This window comes from Saccostrea cucullata, unplaced genomic scaffold, assembly GCF_032062105.1.
Source record: "Saccostrea cucullata isolate Sc308-1 unplaced genomic scaffold, CSIRO_AGI_Scuc_v1 ctg2388, whole genome shotgun sequence".
In the NCBI taxonomy this organism is placed as follows: Eukaryota; Metazoa; Mollusca; class Bivalvia; order Ostreida; family Ostreidae; genus Saccostrea; species Saccostrea cuccullata.
The window spans coordinates 26,295-48,120 of record NW_026935879.1 but is presented as its reverse complement, the minus strand read 5'-3'; the positions used below and the strand labels follow the sequence as shown (position 1 = coordinate 48,120).

Genomic DNA, 21,826 nt, shown 5'->3' with positions numbered 1-21,826 from the left:
TATTGAGAAAATCGATTATATCGAAAAACTGTAAATATATATCTTTACACGATTTATGTTTTTTTTTCCACAATTTGATTCGATTCTATAAACTATTTTAAGAATGGAATTATTAACTGAGGTATCAAATCTTTATGAAGAAAATGTTTTTGAATGTGATATTACTTGTAATAGCTCCTGGAAAGTTTCACATGTCAAGCTCTACATGTAAGTCATCTGTTCAGTAAAATTCAGCACACATTTGTCTTACACTTAATTTATTAGGAAATTAATAATTTGTAACGTATTAGTATTGTTTTTTAAATTACGAATGTGATATGTGTTTCACGTCTGTTAGATGCATTGTCTCAGCCACTGTGAAATCTTTTAACTTCTTTTTCCCTGGCTTGCAAATTGTGTAAAACAGCCATCGTATAGTCTGTCTTATGATATTTCTGAATTTTGGATCTCCGAATAAGTAGATGAACGGATTTATGACATTGTTAATGAAGAATGTCCTTGCAATCAAAGGAAATGTTGCCAGGACGATGGGACTAGGGGGCGCTACGTAACCGTGTTTGAATGTAGAGATGGCGTCAAGAATACAGTTAGGTATATAACACAAAATAAAAGCAACTGTTATTGCTATCATCATTTTTGTGATTCTTGGATTGGATTTCCGAACGTTGTCATTGAAGGCAAACTGTTCTTGTTCTTTAGCGTGCTGATTGAGGGAGTAAATAACTAAACTATACAGGACCACTAATGCTAAAAACACAATAGCGTACAATGAAAACAACACGGTAGAAAATATGAATGGATAATTCGTATGTGCCATGTCCGAGTTTATCGTACAGTCAAAACCTGTGATGTTGAACTTCAGATTGCGTTCCCTTATGCCTTGGATTAATATAGTCGGCCATGAAAACACAATTGCTAGAACTACAGAGACAACGCATGCTAGCCTAGCCTGAGATATGGTTGTACTCTTGCTGAATGGATGACATATCTTCTTGTATCTCCCTATTGCCATGACGACAATCACAAAAGCCGAAGCAATTTTGAACACATTTCCTAGAAAACGCCCCACTTGACATAACGTTTCATTGAAAAATAAAAAAGGAAGAACGTTGTCCGCGATTTCAAATGGCATGCTGATACTGCATGTTAAAAGGTCAATGACGGCTAAGGCTAAAATGTAGAATTTAAACGTCGTGGAGGGATATTTCCGGATGTATACAACAAGGACGATTATATTTCCAATTACTCCCACAAAAATAAGAATTCCTAGGAAGATCACTGTAGGCATTCGCTGATACGCAGCATCGTAATTTTGTTCTTCACGACTCTTGTAGTTGGCTTCTCCATTCATCATGTTGTCCAGCGAGGAATCATCAATTCCGAGCTCACCGTACAGAGTTACCAAATCCATTGACTCTCACAGATCTATAAAAGACAGAATACTTCTCATTATACTGAATTAGAGAACTGCTCTTCAAAGAAAAGAATGTTTTTCAATCCTGCGTATTTGCTCCTTATTCCCTATTCTAAAATATAAAATATTGGAATAGGCAATGTATAAGTAATACATGTAGTGATCCATAGTCTTTTAAATATAATTACGAGATGATTCAACTGTATTCTTTTGCATTCGTATAAAACATTCACATTGGAGTTAACAGTGTAATTTTATTCTTTAGAACCTCACATGGAGAAATTTTTACCACATACAGCTTTTGTTTATTAATAATGAACGACAAAATCTTTATCATTCCTTTATTGTTTCCTGGTCCATGTCGACTCCTGTTTTCTATTGGTTCGTAATGGTTGTCTGTATCTATCAATGTTTAACATTATCTCTCTAATTACACCATGAAACGGAAGTCCTGCCTCATAAAACCAAAATTATAGTGACACTAGCTTCATAAAACTGAAGATATATAAGTAATAATCCATAGAAAGTGTTGTTTTCCTGGAGAGAAAGTTTTCAATTTCAGTACATCAGCAGTATCCATAATTGATCAAGTGAATGTTCTGGGACATCACGGCTCGCATCCATTATTTCTTACAAAGTGTTACCCGTTCCGTGATTATACATACCAAAAGACTAGAAAGCGTGGTGATTGGCTGCACCATGTATTTGATAGGACAGTCACCTAACTAACAATTTCGTTTCACCAGCAGGGATGAGTGGTCGGAAAACCGTATGTCTATTATAGTTAATTCCGATCACATCAAACTACTATGATGAATGGTAATCATAACAAAATTTTATCCTGTGAATAATCACACTTCATAAAATAAAGGGATTACACTTGACATATTCGATATTTCAGCGAACACGACAATTGTAACCGTTACAACTCGTAATCATACACATGTGTTTTTTTATGTTCGTATTATATTCAATGACATGGACTTGAAGTTATAGTTAATTACATCACGTCCATTTTAGAAAATATTAATACGACAGATCACAAAAGAAGGAGTATTGTTAGTTGAGGGGGGATGAGACCGTATAAACCGAGGTTCCGTGTCGCAGTAGGTGCTGACACGAAAATAACCCCTCACTGCTCAATGGCCGTAAGTGCCGAGTGAAAGGACAAACTTTGCAGCTTTTCACCGGCAAGTGGTGGCGTCTCCATATGAGTGAAAACTACTCAAGAGGGACGTTATACAACATGCAATCAATCAATCAATCATTCAATCAATCAAGAGTTTTAATTGTGTTTGCTGATAAGGGCTTTGTATTGACCATAGAATTTGCGAAATTTTGACTTTAAACGAGGTAGTTGATATTACTGTTACATTGTCTTATTTGTCAACAGTTTTCCCTGTTTAAAAAAATTGATCGTCAATAGAGTTTGGTATTACAGGTGACAAAGGTACATTGCTACATACATATGTAAAAGTGAAGTTGATGCTAGAAAATTTGAGGTCATCACGCTCATTTAAAGTGTTCTTAGAATGACATTGATGTCTTTCTCTTCAGAATTACCCAAATGTGACAGATGTTTCACACTCTTTGATGTCTTTTATATCTATTTATCAATTGGATATGTCGAATCTATGTAGGAGTAAAATAAGCATATTGGTAATTGATAAAATATCGTCTTTTTTTCAAAATATTGAATGGAAGGCCACAACGCTATTCGATCGAGTCAGTCCATTTTAAAAACGTCCATAGTACGTCAATCTCGATTTTCCCAAGAAAAGATTGCCTTACGCTTCTTTTCTTATTCTTAGATATACCCTTTAGTTACGGACAATTCTGGGATCTGGCGTCAGAATGTATTTACACGTTTTATCATATATACTCTTTAAATGTCGTTAAAAAGAGCTTTAAGTTCATTGCATGTCATATCGTTTAGATTTTACACATGTATTATGTTTGTTATATACATGTACTCCATTAAAAAATAAGAATAAACTAAATTTTTGATTAAAGCAGTATGAGCTGCATTTTCGAAAATTTTACTTTGTTAAAATGTGTGTTTATGATAAATTTTATGTTATTTAAACTTTTTGATCAATTAGACTCTAAAATAAAGCATTAAATTGTTTCAGAAGAAAGACTTCTATACAATCGAATATACAGAATTATATAAGAAATCGTTATTGTAAAGGATGACAATAATGTAATTTTGATTCAGTTAAAACTTATAAATAGTTCTTACATCGCAAATATGAACAACAGAGGTTAATAAACATTCTTTTTTCTATCATTGAAATATTTTTTTTACAATTTTGCAACAAGAAATTTCGATATCAAAGTTGCAGCTCATATTGCTTTAACTATACATGCATTTACACCATTTTACCTTTAATAGATTTTTAATAAAATCAGTTTAGATTACCTTTGGCTGTGCAGGAAAGCACTGTTCAACACATTGCGTTTTTCCTTTATCCCAAAACATTATTTCCTAGTTGTAGACTGATAGATTAATTCATCCGTTTGTTTCTCTCTAATTACAAACTGTGCACGGTGGAGCTTTTTAAAGGTTAAATATGTTCAGCGTTTAATTGATTTTTTCACTGCCGTGCCTATTTCTCGTTTTATTTCTCGAAGGTCCCTATCTTCTGTGTTTTTGTACCTATATTTAATTAACGTATCCTACACGGAATTGTAGTACTTTCTCATTTATAAATCTAATCAAATACATAAAGTTTACCAGCAAATTCTGCATTTTCTTCTTTAATTTTTGTTACTTCGTCATGGCAACAGAAAAATGTGGGATTTTCTGACTGTATTCTATTTGTTTTTTGTGTTTGCTTTTGTTGTGTGTACTTCTGGTCCTGCAGATAACATAATCGTTTTTTTGGTTGGCAAAATTTAATCGAAATTGGCTGTGTGAATATTGACTGTCCAGTCTGAATATTTGTCAGAATCAATATTCATGTGGAAGTTAATTATAGTTTGATGGATACATCAAAGATTAATACCCGTCAACTAAACCGAGACGTCTGACCAATGTTCTGATTTAAGGTCAAAATTACATTTTAGAAATACTCAACATGCATTGCAAAACACTCCCAATCTTAGGTTATTTCAAACCTTCTTCTTGACATTCACCAAAATGCCAGATTTCCATGATGCTGATTGTGGTAATTTTTTGTTTCTTCTATTTCATATATACATTGCGTACATCTTATAAACGGGTCATGGATTATTTGAAGAGAAATTCCCTTTGATTACACAATTTTCGAGAAAAAATTCGGTCAGATGGTAATTTTCAATTTGCTGAGTGCAAGGTAATGAAGCTTATTAGTGTTTCAGTATTGAAAATAATCTCGTCCAAGATTCCTAGATCTTTGTTTAGGTGGCGCATATACTGTTTCTTTTCTATTAAAAGTGTTGCATTAAGAAAGACACAAATGTAGTTTGGAAGAACATTTGAAAAATTACAATGTAACTTATATATACAACTATACTTTTGAAGCTCAAAGCAAATAAATAAATTATTTTAAAGCTATGTTTATAAACTTGACATTGATGAAACACGGAGTCATTCGTAGCCAGGAAAAAATATCGATGAATGGTTTTCGATTTGCAAAATAAATTCATATATCTGTAATGTATTACTCTGAGAAACTCAACAGTCTGTGTAGAACCTCAAACCATCCTAAAGAGCTGAATATGCTATATTTAAGCATTTATTGAGGAAACTCCAATTTTTTTTTAACGGAACCAAGTGCTTTAAATTTGTTCGAGCTTGAACCTACCTTTTAAATTCGGATACGGTGTAATGCTCCGAAAAAGAGTCAATATTTATACCCTTCACATCGAGTGCATTTTCGAATCTTATTGTATGAACGGGAACCTGTTAATAAAAGAAAAAAATATCAAAATTTCTCTGCCCATCCTTGACACTGTCATTCAAATTAAGATATAGTATCATTTCCAACAGATTATGACTGAGTTTATCATCAACACATTTTAATAATAAGGAAACGGAGTAGTATAAGCTTTTGAAACTTGTTTCCGAATCCTTTTTGATCTTTGCACTTCCTTCCTGTTTTTCTTGCTTGTCATATTCAAATAAAATATGGTTTAAACTAACACATTTTGTTGTACATGTCGTCAACAATAGCGTAAAAGATATTCATATGTGACCGTTTGGCAGGAGATACTCACTCCTCCATGGCACCTGATCCCTCCTCTGATGTTTTGGAGGTTCATGTTTGCTCTGCTCCTATTTTTGCATTGTTTTATGGACTTTTAATCTTGAATACTGTTCCTTATTTCCATATATTTCATACATATAAATGATAAAAAAGTTTTATAAAGTCTATTAGTGTAGATAATATTTGTAGCTAGAAACACTTTCATAAAAATCTTCATTGCAAAATCCCTCTCAATCTCTGTGACAAAAATATCAACTGCCTGAAAAAAATCTAAAAGGTCGTCGAAGATGTTTGTGTATCTAATGAAAGTCTGTTTATCATAATATATTCTTTGTAGCCTAAAATAATCTCTGAATCACCTCAAGTTGATCTCTTGATTAAGCCTAACAATCTCAAAACAGGGAGACTAAGAAAATATATGTGACATACGGTTATATGTGTATCGAAAAATAATTCTGCATAGCATCAGTTAGTCCATGCAGTCTAAATAAATAAATCTCTCTAGTTTATGATATATTTTATGAAGTCGAAAAAGTTTATATTTGTGATTAAAGAAAAAAATCAACAGTATTGCATAAATCGTTATGGTGCTTTGTTTTTTCTCTGCTCAGAATCCACTTCCCATCCTCTGCCGTTCATGATATTATATTTGTGTGTATTGTTGATTGCCATTTAATACACAATACAACAATGGAATATCAAATATTCAGTATTATTTGGGGGATTTCAAGTGAAAAGAAATGAATTGCTGTTCCATTACACTATTGATTATGTTCCCCAAACGAAGTTGGGGAACATATTGTTTTTACTCTGTTTCTTATTATTATTATTATTATTATTCCTGGGAAAATTTTGTCTTTGAGTGATCTTGTAAACTACACATCCGACTTAGGTAAAACCTTTTTAGGGTCACTAGGGATGTTATGTAGATTTGCCGAACGAAGGTCATTTTGCGCGCACGTGCTTGCAAGAGCGAGCACGTGCAACACGTTAAATGGCCAATATAAGGTATATTGACTTAACTTTTCTATTTTTTGATGAAATGCTTTGAAACTCATAATGTAAGGATATATTAGTAGTATAGACAAGATGACATGGTCAAAATAGCAAGATCTCACGCGCATGCACGTGCGCTTTGCTCTGATTGGCTGAAACTAAAGTCTCAATATCTTTCTTGTTTTTTGACGAAATCCTTTGAAATTTTCAACATAGCCATGCATTACGATATCCTACAACATGATATATAGCAATTATCATGAAAACACGTGTATGCACGTGCGCTGCAATCTGATTGGCTGAAACTTCAAATAGCTATAACTCCCTTGGTTTTCAACCAAACAGGATGGGTTTTGGAACATAGATACATAACAATGGACTTCTACAAGGGGGTATGGTCACCATGCACATGCATACACGTGCGTGTACTTGCGCTGCAATCTGATTGGCTGAAACTTAAAACACCTATAACTCCCTTGATTTTCAACCAAACAAGATGGGATTTGGAGCATAGATATATATAATGGACTTCTACAAGAAGGTATGGTTACCATGCACATGCATACATGTGCGTGTACGTGTGCTGCAATCTGATTGGCTGAAACTTTAAATAGCTATAACTCCCTTGGTTTTCAACCAAATGGGGTGAGATTTAGAACATAGATAGATGTAATGGACTTCTACAAGAAGGTATGGTCATCATACTCATGTATGCACGTGCGTGCATGTGAAATGGGTAAAATAAAAAATACACTTGAATGAGCGTTTTGTTTTTTTTTTATACTTTTGGATTAAATACTTTGATATTTAGCATATTAAAATATATAGATCGTGTAGACAATATGATATGGTCATTACGCACATGCATTAACATGTGTAAGTGTGCAATGATAAAATTTGAATGAACATAGTATACACTTTTGGGTAAACGTTGTTAAAGTCTCAAATGCATAGAGTTTGTCTTATTTAATTACGCTTACAGGGAATATGACTATAAAAGGGAGTTGGGGAGCGTTTGGGGAACATCTGTAACGGTCCCCGTTACAATTAGCACTAGTTGTTAGTTGGTTTTATATTGACTTTTCTGTGTGTATGTACATTTCATTTGTCGTCAAAAATCATTGATAGTAATCCCACCCATTGTTATTAAATAAAGCAATTTAATACATTAACAACACGTAAATACGGATCCTCATCCTGAACATTTCTGAACACACCTGATACCGTTATGTTCAGGTATGATCAAAGGTTTGGGGACATTATGCACCATATTTTATATATATTATTGACACATGTTACAGTACCGGATGTAAATATAACACGATAGTCTTTGTATATAGTACTTTACATCAGTAAGAGTGATTTAGATATACACAGTACTTTGATCTTTTATGTTCATTGATTCTAGTAGAGTTTAAAAAGTCAAACACCGAGTAAGCTCAGAGGGTTATTGAAGTATTCCAGGGTAAAATATTGTGAGACATTGACCTTGTTAAAAAAGATTGTGTGACAAGTGTTTACATTCAATGATTTATGACAAACCTAACATATAACATGCTTAATCTTTGCTCTAGTTTTAAGATCACATTGTTTTGTAATTGCTCTTGCTAAAAGTGGATTAAACATGAGATTATCTTAAATAAAGTTTCACTTACCGTGCAAGCTGGAAGGCAAATTCCTATGATTTGTTTTAACACCAACACGTGTTTTCTGGTGGAAAAATTAATCAAAGGATCGGTCGCAGCCTACACACTTAAAAATCCACATTATGTTAAACTGTATGACGTTGTTCACGTGACTAATTAAATACTACAGAAGAAAAACATAAAATTACATCACTTGGCCAGAAATCCAAGATGTCAATGAAATGCACCCCAGAGTAATTATAAATCTGCCCACCACAATTCTCGAGTCAGCGATAAGGGAATCACCTTCACCTATGGCAGTGCACGCGGTCTTGGATTCAAGCAAATAGTTTAAATTGTCAACATTTCATTGAATATAAACGCTCTCTCAATGTGAATTTCCGAATGGACAAAATGATGGTTTGGTTCCACATTGTTAGGTTTATTGCCTCATCGTTTTATCAGAGCTCAAAGAATATGTGTTGAATACATCATATTCTCCTGGACAGGGCGATGGGTTCATTGCTTGTGCCATGGATATGTGTATTCTGGGAAGTACATGCATTAGTAAAGCACTTTAAGATGTCGTTCAATTTTACTCTGTAATCTCAAAAAGCTTTATGTATTTATTTTTTTTCTTAATCTTATCATTATGATATAAAACATGCTTGCAATTTGTGACTTTTACTCTACTAAATACTCAGTAACACGAAATCGCGTTGCTTTTTTTGCAAGATTGCGTTTTTTCTAGCAATTAGGTCAACTACTATCACAGAAATCAGTATGCAATGCACCCCTCAAAATGTTAACTTTATCTGAAAGGTAAGCCTATCGTATAACAAACGAAATAACATTTCGATAGGTTAAGCTTAAGAGAGAAATAAGGTTTTTTTCTGAACGGAAGAATCTTATTATCCTCAAGATAAAATCAGTTGATCTAATGTGATAGTCCTCGGCGGAGCATGTCTGCTACTTGTATAGTCTGAAAGTGTAGATGAAAAAGGTAAAGTTTACGAAAAGTGATCGATTGCAAAAAATCTATAATGAATACAAAAAAGTGAAAAGGGCATAAACACGATCCCTCGGAAATATCAGCGGCGGGATCAGGTGCCTAGGAGGATTAAGCATCCCCTGTAGATAACACACGCCGTGATCTGAATGTTTTGATTAGGTAGATATTACTTTTCGTAGTGAAATGAACTAAAAAAAAACAAAGGCCAAAAAATGGTATGATTTGAAAAATATGGAGATAACTAACATAAGTTGAGCTCAAAGTCCATTCAAACAAGAACCTCTAAAACATCAGAGGTGGGATCACTTGCAATGGAGAAGCAAGAAAAGTAAAGTAAAATTCAGAAAAACGTGTATTTCCTAAGTGAAAAACAGTAAATATATGTATTTCCTAAATAGAATTGAAATTTCATATATTTCTTAAATTCAGGGATTTCTTGAAATTCCTGATACCACATATATATTTATTGTAACATATAGATATGAAACAAAATGAAATAAAAGTTCCTAGCAAGCAGCATTTTTTTTTTAATATCTAAATTATAATAAAGGATCTTTATATTCGGTGAGGGAGGATATAAGGTTATTTATTGAGTCGAAGTCTGTTGTGTAAGACATGGACCATTAGTGGTGAAATGGAACCTGTCAAAGATTATTAAAATCATTGAAATTTGATGTTTGATTTATTAGTTTTTAAACTCATAAAATGTCAGATAATCACAGACATGAGATTCAATATAACCAATGATTGATCACAAGGTTAACTAATGCATCCGTATCTGTAAGAATCTGCTGCTTTTATTGAAGTACACCTATTTTTCAGAGCTAGAATAGTGAAATACTAAGAAAGTACATAAACCTTAGTGTAGCACGGGAATTATGACTTGTTTTCTACTCAAGACATTTTTATTTATATTAAAAAATGAGACAACTGATAACATAAATGAGACAGAAAATTAACATCTCTTAGAAGGGACCGCCTCAGGTGTATATGTATGTAAAATATGTCTTTGAAACTAATTCTACATGTACATGTACGTCATTTATCATTCTGACTGTCTCGTAAAGAATAAACAGTACTTTTATTTGTTCAGTTAGTAGTTATTGACAAAAAACCTTAACATAGAATACATTAACATGAGAAAAGAATATTACGTGAGGAAATTAGATCTTTCTCTCTTGCCATGTTCTGTATACATTTTCTCTAGATTTACCGCTTGTCCCTGCAAAAAAAGTCATTTCCCAGACCACACATTAAGTGTGAGGTTATCGCCTATTCTGATATAAATACAATGCATTTCTAACCAGTATTATTAGAACATGTTCACTTTGACTATTGAACAGATAGACTTTTCTGTACCGCTTTAGTTTCATATGTGATTTGTTAAGTTATATGTAAAATTTTTAAATTCATAGAAGAAGAGAGTATGTGTATAACATACATTCCTGAACACTGTTCATAATAGCAAGGGTACCGCAAGACAAAGCATCCCCTCACAAAAGAAAATATTGATCATGATATGAATTATTACTTGCTTTACGTTCGTTAGGCATGCATTTCTCTCCCCAATACACAAAAGAGCAATACTATCCCCCCTCCCAAACAAGAACACTCAATAGCTGTCCTAATCACAACACAAAAACGTGACTATCCCATCTCCCAAACACAAATTACTTAATCCTCTCCAATTATATTGAGAAGGAATGAGTTTATTAAGCTTAAAAACTTACGATTTTTTTCAAAATTTATTGATTGCATCTTTAACTTCAAGGTATTTTTACATCTGTATTTTTTTATTTAAAGAGAAATAAGGTTTTCAACGTTAAGGCTTTCAAAACAGCTGTAATTGTAACATAATTGGGTCACTTATGTGTTTTATTTGATTGATTATTTTACTCAATTTGCGCTGTTTGGATTCAACTGCGATGTAAATTTTCGTTAGGTATGCTATTGGTTTGAGATCTAAATAAATTTAATGCCATATTTGAAATAAAGGAATTTAAAAGGTACAGTAAAAAAAGGAATGTAAAGCATATATGATCAGTGTCTAAATTTGTGAAGTGCAACCAGTTTTTCGGTAATTCTGAATAATACTTCCCGTCCTGTTGATTTCCTTTAAAGACGTCAACATTAAAAAAAACTCCTGCATGGCTACCAGTATTGCGGTTCATTAATAACCGTGGGTTTACACTGCTTTTATAAAGTAAATTTTAGTTATTACAATCTTGTGATAAGCTTGCATTTGATGCAAATATTGTGTGGTCATGTTAGTATTCTTGTTACTTTGCATTTCAATTTCTATATCAGCCTATCAGCTAGAAGACTAAATCGTTCAATGTATTAATTTTCATATATCTTTCAGATGAACGTTTTCTCCAGTGGTAACTGTTGCTCTCATCTATGAAGTGTGTCGCATCAGAGTTGAACAGGTCGGAGAGAATACTCGAAATCGGGTATTATCCGTGAAATCGCGTATAATACCCGATATTAGGGTATCGTTGAATCCGCGAAATCGGGTATTCCCTGCAACTTTCTTTAAAAACAAAAGAATAAAGCAACGGCGCATTATGTCAGTTACTGTTACTTGTACATCAGTATCTTGTGGATTTATTTTTATTAAACCTAATTCATACGGTTGTCAAATAAGTTTAAAATCACACGACAAACACTGCTGGGGTAACAAAAAGGACACAATGGCGTTATTATTTTTCAGTATAATTTCTAAAAACAAATACTAGTAACTACACTACGTTTGTCTTTATTTCCCATTAAAGTATTCCATATACTTAATTTTCTAATTTGTGCACTATTCACAAAATGTGCAACTTTAAAGAAATTAAACGACTAATTCCGCATTATGTATTTTTACTGAAAAATGTATGGCGTCCCTTTCACGTGAAATATAAATTATTCCTAACAGTTAGAGAGTACAGTAAAAGCGAGAATTGTATATCTCTGCCATAATAGAAAACCAACGTTATTATAAAGAAGAAAATAAAATAAGATTAAATAAATACCTACGGGAAAACAGTTTGAAAATAGGTAATTGAAGGTGAGTATCTTTTTTATGTCAATTTAGCATGGAAATTTTTAAATTTTTTGGTTGCATTTTAATCGATACAAGATATGCTATTTTTTTCTTTATTTTATGCATTTGTGTGAAAATTGAGAGCGAGAAGTCATATAAACAGGATTTTCTTGGGGTTTTTTTTGTTGTTGTTTTTTTTTTGGGGGGGGGGTATAAATAAAAGTCAAATGTGTACATCTTTTCATGAGCTTATAATACATTGAATTTAAATTCTCAATATAGATCGAGGTACAGTCATATTGAAATATGAATTACATAGTCAAAATTTCACATTTCTTGTAGTTTTTACGTTTATGAATATGTTAATGAACAAACTGAAACAATGGAGTGTTCAATTGCCTTGGAAACTCTTGTCTTACTTTTTGGGAATATAATTCCTCATCGGACATTAAAATTTCATAAAAATTGTAGCCACTTCCTTTCTTTATTAGACTATTTGATAGACAGGGTAAATTTTACCTCTTTACCTTCTATATTTTTCTTATATCGCTATCTTATACCTCATTATAATATGCGAATACAATGCATTATCTGACTGGTTCTAGACAATATGTCACAGTTTTCTTTTAGTAATTTTATCTATGATACTTATTACTCATGGCAATAACTTTTTCTAATACTTATCTGTAATGAAAAAATGTGTTAAAAAATAAACATGAATTCTAGTTACTTGTAGTCTCATATTGTGTTAGAAAATAACAGGTTGCTTTTTGTTTACCTATATAATTTTTATTTGAGGAATAAATCTTCCCTACAATTAAAAATATATAACCGAGTTTAACCGACCGTGACATTCAAAGAGAGGTCTCTTGGACACATGTAGAACACATTCGAGGTTGTTTTGTCAGAGGTGGTCAAGAAGCCTTTAGCCCCCCACCCCCCTTTTGAAGTCGCCAAGAAGTGGTAAAATATTGATGACTTAGCGAAATTAATCGATCAACAGTTATGTTCTCTCATAAGCTGTATTCTTGAAACAATTACTGTCTCTGCTAAAATGTATGAATGATAAAAAAAAAAAAGATTTTCCAAAAATAAAAAAAAAAAGAAGTTTTTTTTAGCCGAAATTTTAGACATTTTTATCATTACATTATTTATACATTCATAAATGAATTTGATTTTATGTACAAGATGAATGTGAAAGTAATTAATGACGGATAATTAGATACGATAGACAATCCCTTGATTATACATGGCATCATATCTTGTGTGTGAAATGTGTTTCCGTATAATTTGATTTATTTACAAATTGTTCATATTTGTCGTGTTGATGTGGAATTATTATAAATTCCCGAATTCTGATACTTTACCATTCTGTTGTGTTGGGAATGAACATTAGGAAGATGCATATACTTTCAACATTATGAAAAATATAAAGCAAATCGAACGCCTTTTTGTGTGCAGATCATGAAATGTACTGACCTCCGCGGTAATTTGTTGTCATGAGCGCATTAATCTTTGACGCCCAAATTCTTACTTGGCTAGTGATACCTTTAGAAAACATGGGTATCTAGATGAAAGTTAACCCGGCAACATGCGCCGTCCCATTGTTTAAGTTTTATTAGGTGATTACACCTCCTATACCCGATTTCGCGGATTCAACGATACCCTAATATCGGGTATTATACGCGATTTCACGGATAATATCCGATTTCGAGTATTCTCCCCGACTTGTTGAATTACCAAAATGAATTTTACTTCCTTCTTTAGAAAAAATCTGTTTCTTCATAGTTTACCACATACTGTTGGTTTCTTGTTATTTCTGAGAACATATGAAGCGAAAATATCTCTTGTTACGCAACGAAAGAAACAGCCTTATTTTTTTTACTGTCGGTTTTCTATGAAAAATGAAATATGAAGATAACATACTAAATTCAAAAGTCCATGCAAGTAATATAAAATTGTGTCAGGGTAAACCCGGACATCTTAAATTATCAGAGGTGGGATCAGATGCCATGGAGAATAAAACATTACCCGCCGAGAGCTCTTGTAAGACAAATCCTTCGTCAAATCAAATGATTCAAATGAAATACAATTTATTAAACAAAAAAACGATGGTCAGGTTCGACCTTATCTAGTGAAATATATGGAGATAATGAACGGTATTTAACCTCTGCATGGCTTAAAATTGACTTCAGATGAAATTGTAGATACATTTGTATAATAAACATGTTTTTCAGTAGCCTTTCTCGATTTAAAAGTGCTCTTTGATACAAAGAACATCCTCTTTTGCATATCGTATAAACCTTACAAAGAATCGAATCAACCTCGAGTTATAATTCCAATTTATGATGACGTTTGAAAAGGTGAAGTAAATACGTTTAATTATGAATCAAGCAGTTAGTTTGCAAACAAATAAATCTTTTCCTAATAAAACATCCAAATATGAAGGAGTTATGCCAGACCAAGTCGTATCTTCTGTTTTGTAATCAGTGGGAAAATGTTTTAAAAAAAATTAAGATAGAATACACTTTGAAAGAATGACAACTCTTTCATCACAGAACAGTAGCTCTATTTCTTTTAGAATTCTCTCGCTTTATATTTCTCTATGTTCTCTATGTTTGTTTCAGTGTTTCACTGTGATTTTACAAGTTGATGAAACAAAAACATCAGCAGTCAGTTTTAAAGTCATCATTTCGTACGTTCTATGGTCGATACCTTACCAGGAAAACAATCTATCATTAAGTCAAATTCTGACAGACGTTTTTATACTAATTGTCAGACAAGTACGTATTTACACACCGAATTGTCGAAAGATTTTTTCGTTTTATTTCCCGATCATGACAAGGAGCACACGGCGGATTTGACCGGTCGGCAGGGGATGCCCACTCCTGCATGGTACCTGACTCCGCCTCTGAGGTCCTTGTTTGCTCTGCTTCAAAATTTGTATTGTTTAATGGACTTTTGAGATTGTATACTTTTCGTTTTCTCTTTGTATTGCATTGTTAAACATCGATCAATGAAATATATGCGGTAACGAACAGTCAATTAAATATAAGAAATAATGAGCTCATATGGAGATCTTTTTTTTATTTACTGAGTTTACAAAAGTGTGAAGATTTTTTTGCTGACATTTTTAAGTTGCGGGTTCCAATCCCAATGTGGGACGTGTGGAGACCGGTCCTTCGGATGAGACTGTATAAACCGAGGTCCTGTGTCGCAGTAGATGCTGACACGAAAACGATCTCTCCCTGCTCAATAGCCCCAAGTCCCGATTATAGGACAAAATTTGCAGCCCTCCACCGTTAAGTGGTGGCGTCTCGATATGAGTGAACAATTCTCGAGAGTGACATAAAACAACATACAAACAAACAAACATTGACATTTAAGTAGATACAAAATACTTAACAGCTTTGCAAAGCGTTTACACTTTAAAGAAAAAATTGCAAGTCAGATAAGACCTTAAAATTGATGCCCTGTATCACGGTAGGCATTGACACGATAAAAGTCCCTCATTGTTCAATGGTCTTGGGTGTCGAGTTTAAATTCAAAGCCCTTCACCGGTTTATGGTATGGTAAATCATTAGAAATCAATCAAATTCAAACTGCATTTTTGACACCTGATCCCATCTCTGATGTTTATGGAGATTCATGTTTGTCCTGCTCCTATTTTGTTAGCTCAGGTGAGCTTTTCTGATCACATTTTGTCCGTCGTCCGTCCGTCTGTCTGTCTGTCTGTCTGTCTGTCCGTCTGTCCGTCTGTAAACTTTTCACATTTTCGACTTCTTCTCAAGAACCACTGGGCCAATTTTGACCAAACTTGGTACAAAGCATCCTTGGGTGAAGGGGAATTGAAATTTTTAAAATGAAGGGACATATCCCCTCGCAAGGGGAAATATTCAAGAAAAGACAAAAATAGGGTGGGGTCATTAAAAAATCTTCTTCTCAAGAACCACTGGGCCAGAAAAGCCGAAACTTATGTGAAAGCATCCTAGGGTAGTGTAGATATTAAATTGTACAAATCATGACCCCCGGGGGAAGGGCGGGGCCACAATGGGAAATCAAAGTTTTACATAGAAATATATAGGAAAAATCTTTGAAAATCTTCTTCTCAAGAACTACTGGGCCAGAAAAGCTGAAACTTATGTGAAAGCATCCTAGGGTAGTGTAGATATTAAATTGTTCAAATCATGACCCCCGGGGGAAGGGCGGGGCCACAATGGGAAATCAAAGTTTTACATAGAAATATATAGGAAAAATCTTTGAAAATCTTCTTCTCAAGAACTACTGGGCCAGAAAAGCTGAAACTTATGTGGAAGCATTCTAGGGTAGTGTAGATATTAAATTGTTCAAATCATGACCCCCGGGAGAAGGGCGGGGCCACAATGGGGAATCAAAGTTTTGCATAGAAATATAGGAAAAATCTTTGAAAATCTTCTTCTCAAGAACCACTGAGCCAGAAAAGTTGAAGCTTATGTGGAAGCATTCTTGGGTAGTGTAGATTCTTAATTGTTCAAATCATGACCCCCGGGGAAAGAGCGAGGCCACAATGGGGAATCAAAGTTTTACATAGAAATATATAGGAAAAATCTTTGAAAATCTTCTTCTCAAGAACCACTGGGCCAGAAAAGCTGAAACTTATGTGGAAGCATCCTGGTATAGTGTAGATTCTAAATGAAATCATGACCCCCGGGGGAAGGGTGGGGCCACAATTGGTAATCAAAGTTTTACATAGAAATATATTGGAAAAATCTTTGAAAATCTTCTTCTCAAGAACCACCGGGCCAGAAAAGTTGAAACTTATGTGGAAGCATTCTTGGGTAATGTAGATTTTAAATTGTTCAAATCATGACCCCCAGGGGAAGGGTGGAGCCACAATGGGGAATCAAAGTTTTACATAAAAATATATATGAAAAATCTTTGAAAATCTTCTTCTCAGGAACCACTGGGCCAGAAAAGCTGAAACTTATTTGCACATGGAAGGATCCTGGGGTAGTTGATTTCAAAATGTCTTAATTATGATCAGTGGGGTAGGGTGGGGATACATAATGTATTACAAGGGGGAAATCTGGTAAAGAACAGAATGGTCAAAGCTTCTCAGGTGAGGGATGTGGCCCATGGGCCTCTTGTATTGTTTTATGGACTTTTGATCTTAAATACTGTTCGTTTTCTCCATATGTTTCATTAATACTAGTATAAGTAAAATGATGAACTCACTCTGGATCACATGAATTAGTTTCAGCATTAGAGGGAAAATAAAAAAGATTTAAATTTTGCTAGAAAGAAATGTTCAAATTGATAAAGATTTTATTGAAGATTATACAAATCCAAAGTAAAAGTTCTTGATGAATTTAACAATCATAATGAAATCATTCGACTTATTTACATTTCAATATTTACTATATGTATTTATTTATTTTTAGTTTTCTGTTGGTAATTTTTTTTCAGGTAAATTCATTTTTTTTCTCCCCCTCAAAATGCGATGCTATGTCTCAATCTTTTGATTACTTGGAAAATTGTATTGCCTTAAAGTAATACATTGTATTGCCTTAAAGTAATACATTGTATTGCCTTAAAGTAATACATTGTATTGCCTTAAAGTAATACATTATAGTATTTAAAAATACCTTGATAAAAGATTATTTTTTTCAACTTTGTTATTCTTAAAGTAGAGACTTTTGAAGTTTGTAATATTTTTATATTATAAAAACATTTGAAAAAAATGGATGAAATGATTTTTAACAAAGTATAATCACAAAATTGTAAGAATATCTATTTTCATACAGATTTTTCGAAGTCCTGTTTCAAAATGGGAAGGTTAATTATTTTGATCCACGTTCATCAAAGTTTTATCGATTGTTTACAATTGCAACGCACACAAAATGTTGCTTATAATAGGTAATCAAACATTAATATTAAATGTACATCCATCAATATTTAAGTCAATCAGTCTTTATTAATTCAATCAATTGTTTTAATTTCATAACTTCGGATGAGACCGTATAAACCTACGTCTTGTGTTGCAGTAGGTGCTGGAACGAAAAAGATCCATCACTGCTCAATTGCCCTGAGTATCTAGTATAGGACAAAATTAAGTGACCAAAGTCAGTATTTCAGTTGCATAATACCGGAAAATTTGATGGTTGCATATGAAGGTACGACTGTAGTTATTTTAAAAGTTTAAGAACACATTCCCAGTTCATTCCTCTCCGCCTTTCCCATAGTACATGTTTGTGCACAAATGACTGTGGAAGAGTCATTCTTGACAAAGGAAATAAGTATGGTTGATTTCTCGAGTTACAATCAAAGGAATATGCATAATTATAAATGGATAGAAATGGTAGCGTTTTGAGACGTTGACAATGACATTGTCTATGAATACTTGATAGCTCAGCACTTCTGAAATGAAACTTATTCTGGCACATGAAAAAAACTTGTAAATTTGGTGATCAGAATTAATCAGTGATGGCAAAGCTTTTATTTTGCTTCTCTTTTGGACAACAGATGGTATAATACAACCATCTCAATGACTGGTAAACAATTTTTCGGAATTTTGACTCCCCAACTAAGTATATAAAAGGATTGATGACATTGTTAATAAAAAATGCTCTTGCCAAAAGCGGTAGAGTTGCCAATACAACTGGGCTTGGTGGCAAAGCAAGGCCTCTATTGAACGTGGAAGTGGCATCCAAAATGCAGTTCGGTAGATAGGACAAGATAAACGCAACTGTGATTGCAATCATAAGTTTTGTGATTCTGGGATTTGAATTGTTCAGTTTTTCATTCAGATTCTTAGTCGTTAGGTTTTTGGTGTGTTTCCGAAGTGATAAAATAACGAAGGTATATAAAACAGCGAGCAGCAGAAACACTATGACATTTACAGCAAAAATAATTGTGAAATAAATAAAAGGATATTGAGTATTCACAATGTCGTCATCAAGAGAGCAATCAAATCCAGTGATATTTCCTGGAAGATGTACGTGTTTAAGTCCTTGGACGAATGCATTTGGCCAAGAAAGTGCGATGGCAAGAAGAATCGTCGCTCCACAATAAAGACGAGCTTGAAGTAAGGTGGTGGCGGTTGAAAACGGGCGACAAATCTTTTTGTACCTGCTGGCAGCAATCAGAACAAGAACAAAAGCTGATCCTATCTTAAAAACATTGCCAAAGAAACGACCACATTTGCATAGGGCTTCACTATAAAACATAACTGGGTAGGCGTTGTCCACTATCTCCACAGGCATGGCGAAAATACAGGAGAGAAGGTCAATGTCTGCTAGAGTCAGGATGTACAGTCGAAATGTTGACGGTGGGTACTTAAGCGAATACACAATAATGACCACCGTGTTTCCAATTACTCCAATGATAATTAAAACCGTCAGGAAGATAACAGTGGGAAGGCGTTGTTCGGCTTTTGACGCATTGACTTCTTCTAAACTCTGGAAAAGTTGTGTAGAAGTATTTGAAACCACCATTGTCAGATTTTTCATCTTTTAATACTGAAAAAATGAATTAAAAATTCGAATTTTTCAACTTTTCCATCAGAAGATTTCTATCGTAATTTTTTACGAAGCCACAAATTTAAACATTGATGGATAATATGACAAATACATGCAAACGCTTAGTAACATATGTGCTTATAAGCAAACAGAGATGATTGTGCTGATAGGTCCCTTGTTTCCTCTTAGCACTAATTTGAATGTCAACATGACCTGGTCAAATGAATTATGAATACAAATGTCAATGCCCCTACTTCATTTATCCAAGTTAGGAAACCGAATTTGTCACCTTTCTTAAGAACGAGGGCGCTGTTCATTGGCATTCGGTAGGAATCTGAGCGTACTTGAAAAGTGTAAATTTTATCGATAAGTTACTTGGAATTTTAACGTATTTTTAATTTATTTGGTTCCTGTGAAATGGGAAAGGGAAATAATTTCCCGATAGTGAGTTTTGATTTGATGAAAAATAACTTGAAAATTGGCTAGATCAGACATTTGGTACAGAATGGTACATTTTAAAACACGTTTTTCTAAAAAATTTTTCTATCTTTGGGTCTGCTCTCCATGATTATGAAACGTCATTTGTGTGCATTTTAATTCAAAGAAACGAATATACAATTATAAAAAATGAAGAGAAGACTCAGAGACCATAAAAACTGAACTTTTTCCAAAGTTCAAATTGTGTAAATGTGGTGCTTCTTTGTCCTTTTATAAAAATCCATGGTGTGTGTAGCGGTGATAGCTAAGTGTTATGGTTTACCTGTTCAGTGCATTTAAAGTAAAAAGTTTTTGGTTCGAGCCTCACTCAGGGCGTTAATCAATTTCAAACTGCATTTTTGACACCTGATCCCACTTCTGATGTTTTTGGAGGACCGTGTTTCCTCTGCTCATATTTTGTATTGTTTTATAGACTTTTGATCTTGAATACTGTTCGATTTCTCCGTATGTTTCATTAATACTAGTGTTAGTAAAATGATGAATTCTGGATTACATGAATTAGTTTCAGCATTAAAGGGAAAATAAAAAGATTTAAATTTTGCTAGAAAGAAATGTTCAAGATGGGAAAAACTGTAATTGATAAAGATTTTATTGAAGATTAAACAAATCCAAAGTAAAACTACCTGATGAATTTAACAATCGTGATGAAATCATGACTTACATTTGAATACAAATATTTCATTCAACTTATTTTACATTTCAATATTTATAACGGTCATTCGGATGACACCCTATTAACCAATGTATTGTATTGCAGGAGGTATTGGCACGAAAAAGATCCCTAACTCCTCAATGGACAAATACCCTCAGTCAGGTAGAATTTTGCTTCCCTTAACAGACAAGTGGTGGCGTCTGATTTATTGATTGATTGTACGTTGTTTTACGTCCCATTCGAGAATTTTTCACTTAAAAAGAGATGTCACCACATACATACCGATGAAGGGCTTTAAATTTTGACCTTTACTCGGCACTCAGGGCCATTAAGCAGTGAGGGTTCTTTATCGTGCCAATGCCTGCCGTGACACGGGACCACGGTTTTAAGGTCTCATCAGAAGGACCCCAACTTTCACTTCAAGTGGCGAGCACATGGCTAAGGAACAGTTGCTACCCATTTTTTTATCGACTTAGGTCAGTCGCGGCCGATATGCGAACTCACTACCTCCCGTTCACGGAGCGAGCGCTCTACCGACTGAGCTACCGTGAACGGTCTGGTGGCGTCTGCATATGAATGAAAACTGTTAAACAACAACAAAAAACCAGGTTGAAAAATGATTTCGACGGTTTATTATAAAATATTCATGTTAAATTAAACAGTACAATAAAATTGATATGAAACCATATTGGCATTATTTGAATGGCAATTTAATTGTATTATTTTTTTTATTATCATTTTTTAATTTTCTTTTTGTAATTTTTTTCCAGGTAAATTTAATTTTTCCCCCTTAAAAACGCCTACTGTGTCTCAAGCTTGTGATTACTTGGAAAATTGTAATGCCTTTATGAAAATACATTATGGTATTTAAAAATATCTTGATAAAAAATTTGTTCACTTTGTTATTCTGATAAA

General features: G+C 33.6%; 2 protein-coding genes across 3 annotated transcripts; both read right to left on the bottom strand.

The window, feature by feature from the left end:
* Window positions 1-292: 292 nt before the first annotated feature.
* Window positions 293-8,658, bottom strand: LOC134244117 (C3a anaphylatoxin chemotactic receptor-like). 2 transcript variants are annotated; one of them, XM_062726392.1, is made up of 3 exons: window positions 8,256-8,658; window positions 5,203-5,300; window positions 293-1,425 (listed from the first exon to the last, which is right to left on the bottom strand). In XM_062726392.1, exon 3 carries the CDS (start codon window positions 1,409-1,411, stop codon window positions 305-307), a length of 1,107 nt encoding a protein of 368 aa, XP_062582376.1. In that variant the 5' UTR covers window positions 1,412-1,425; window positions 5,203-5,300; window positions 8,256-8,658; the 3' UTR covers window positions 293-304. The 2 variants fall into 2 exon arrangements, with proteins under 2 accessions (XP_062582376.1, XP_062582377.1); XM_062726393.1 differs by lacking the exons at window positions 5,203-5,300; window positions 8,256-8,658 and adding an exon at window positions 3,837-3,932.
* Window positions 8,659-18,040: 9,382 nt separating this feature from the next.
* Window positions 18,041-19,755, bottom strand: LOC134244116 (rhodopsin, GQ-coupled-like). The gene has a single exon (XM_062726391.1). The coding sequence runs from the start codon at window positions 19,750-19,752 to the stop codon at window positions 18,718-18,720; it is 1,035 nt and encodes a 344-aa protein (XP_062582375.1). The 5' UTR covers window positions 19,753-19,755; the 3' UTR covers window positions 18,041-18,717.
* Window positions 19,756-21,826: the final 2,071 nt, after the last annotated feature.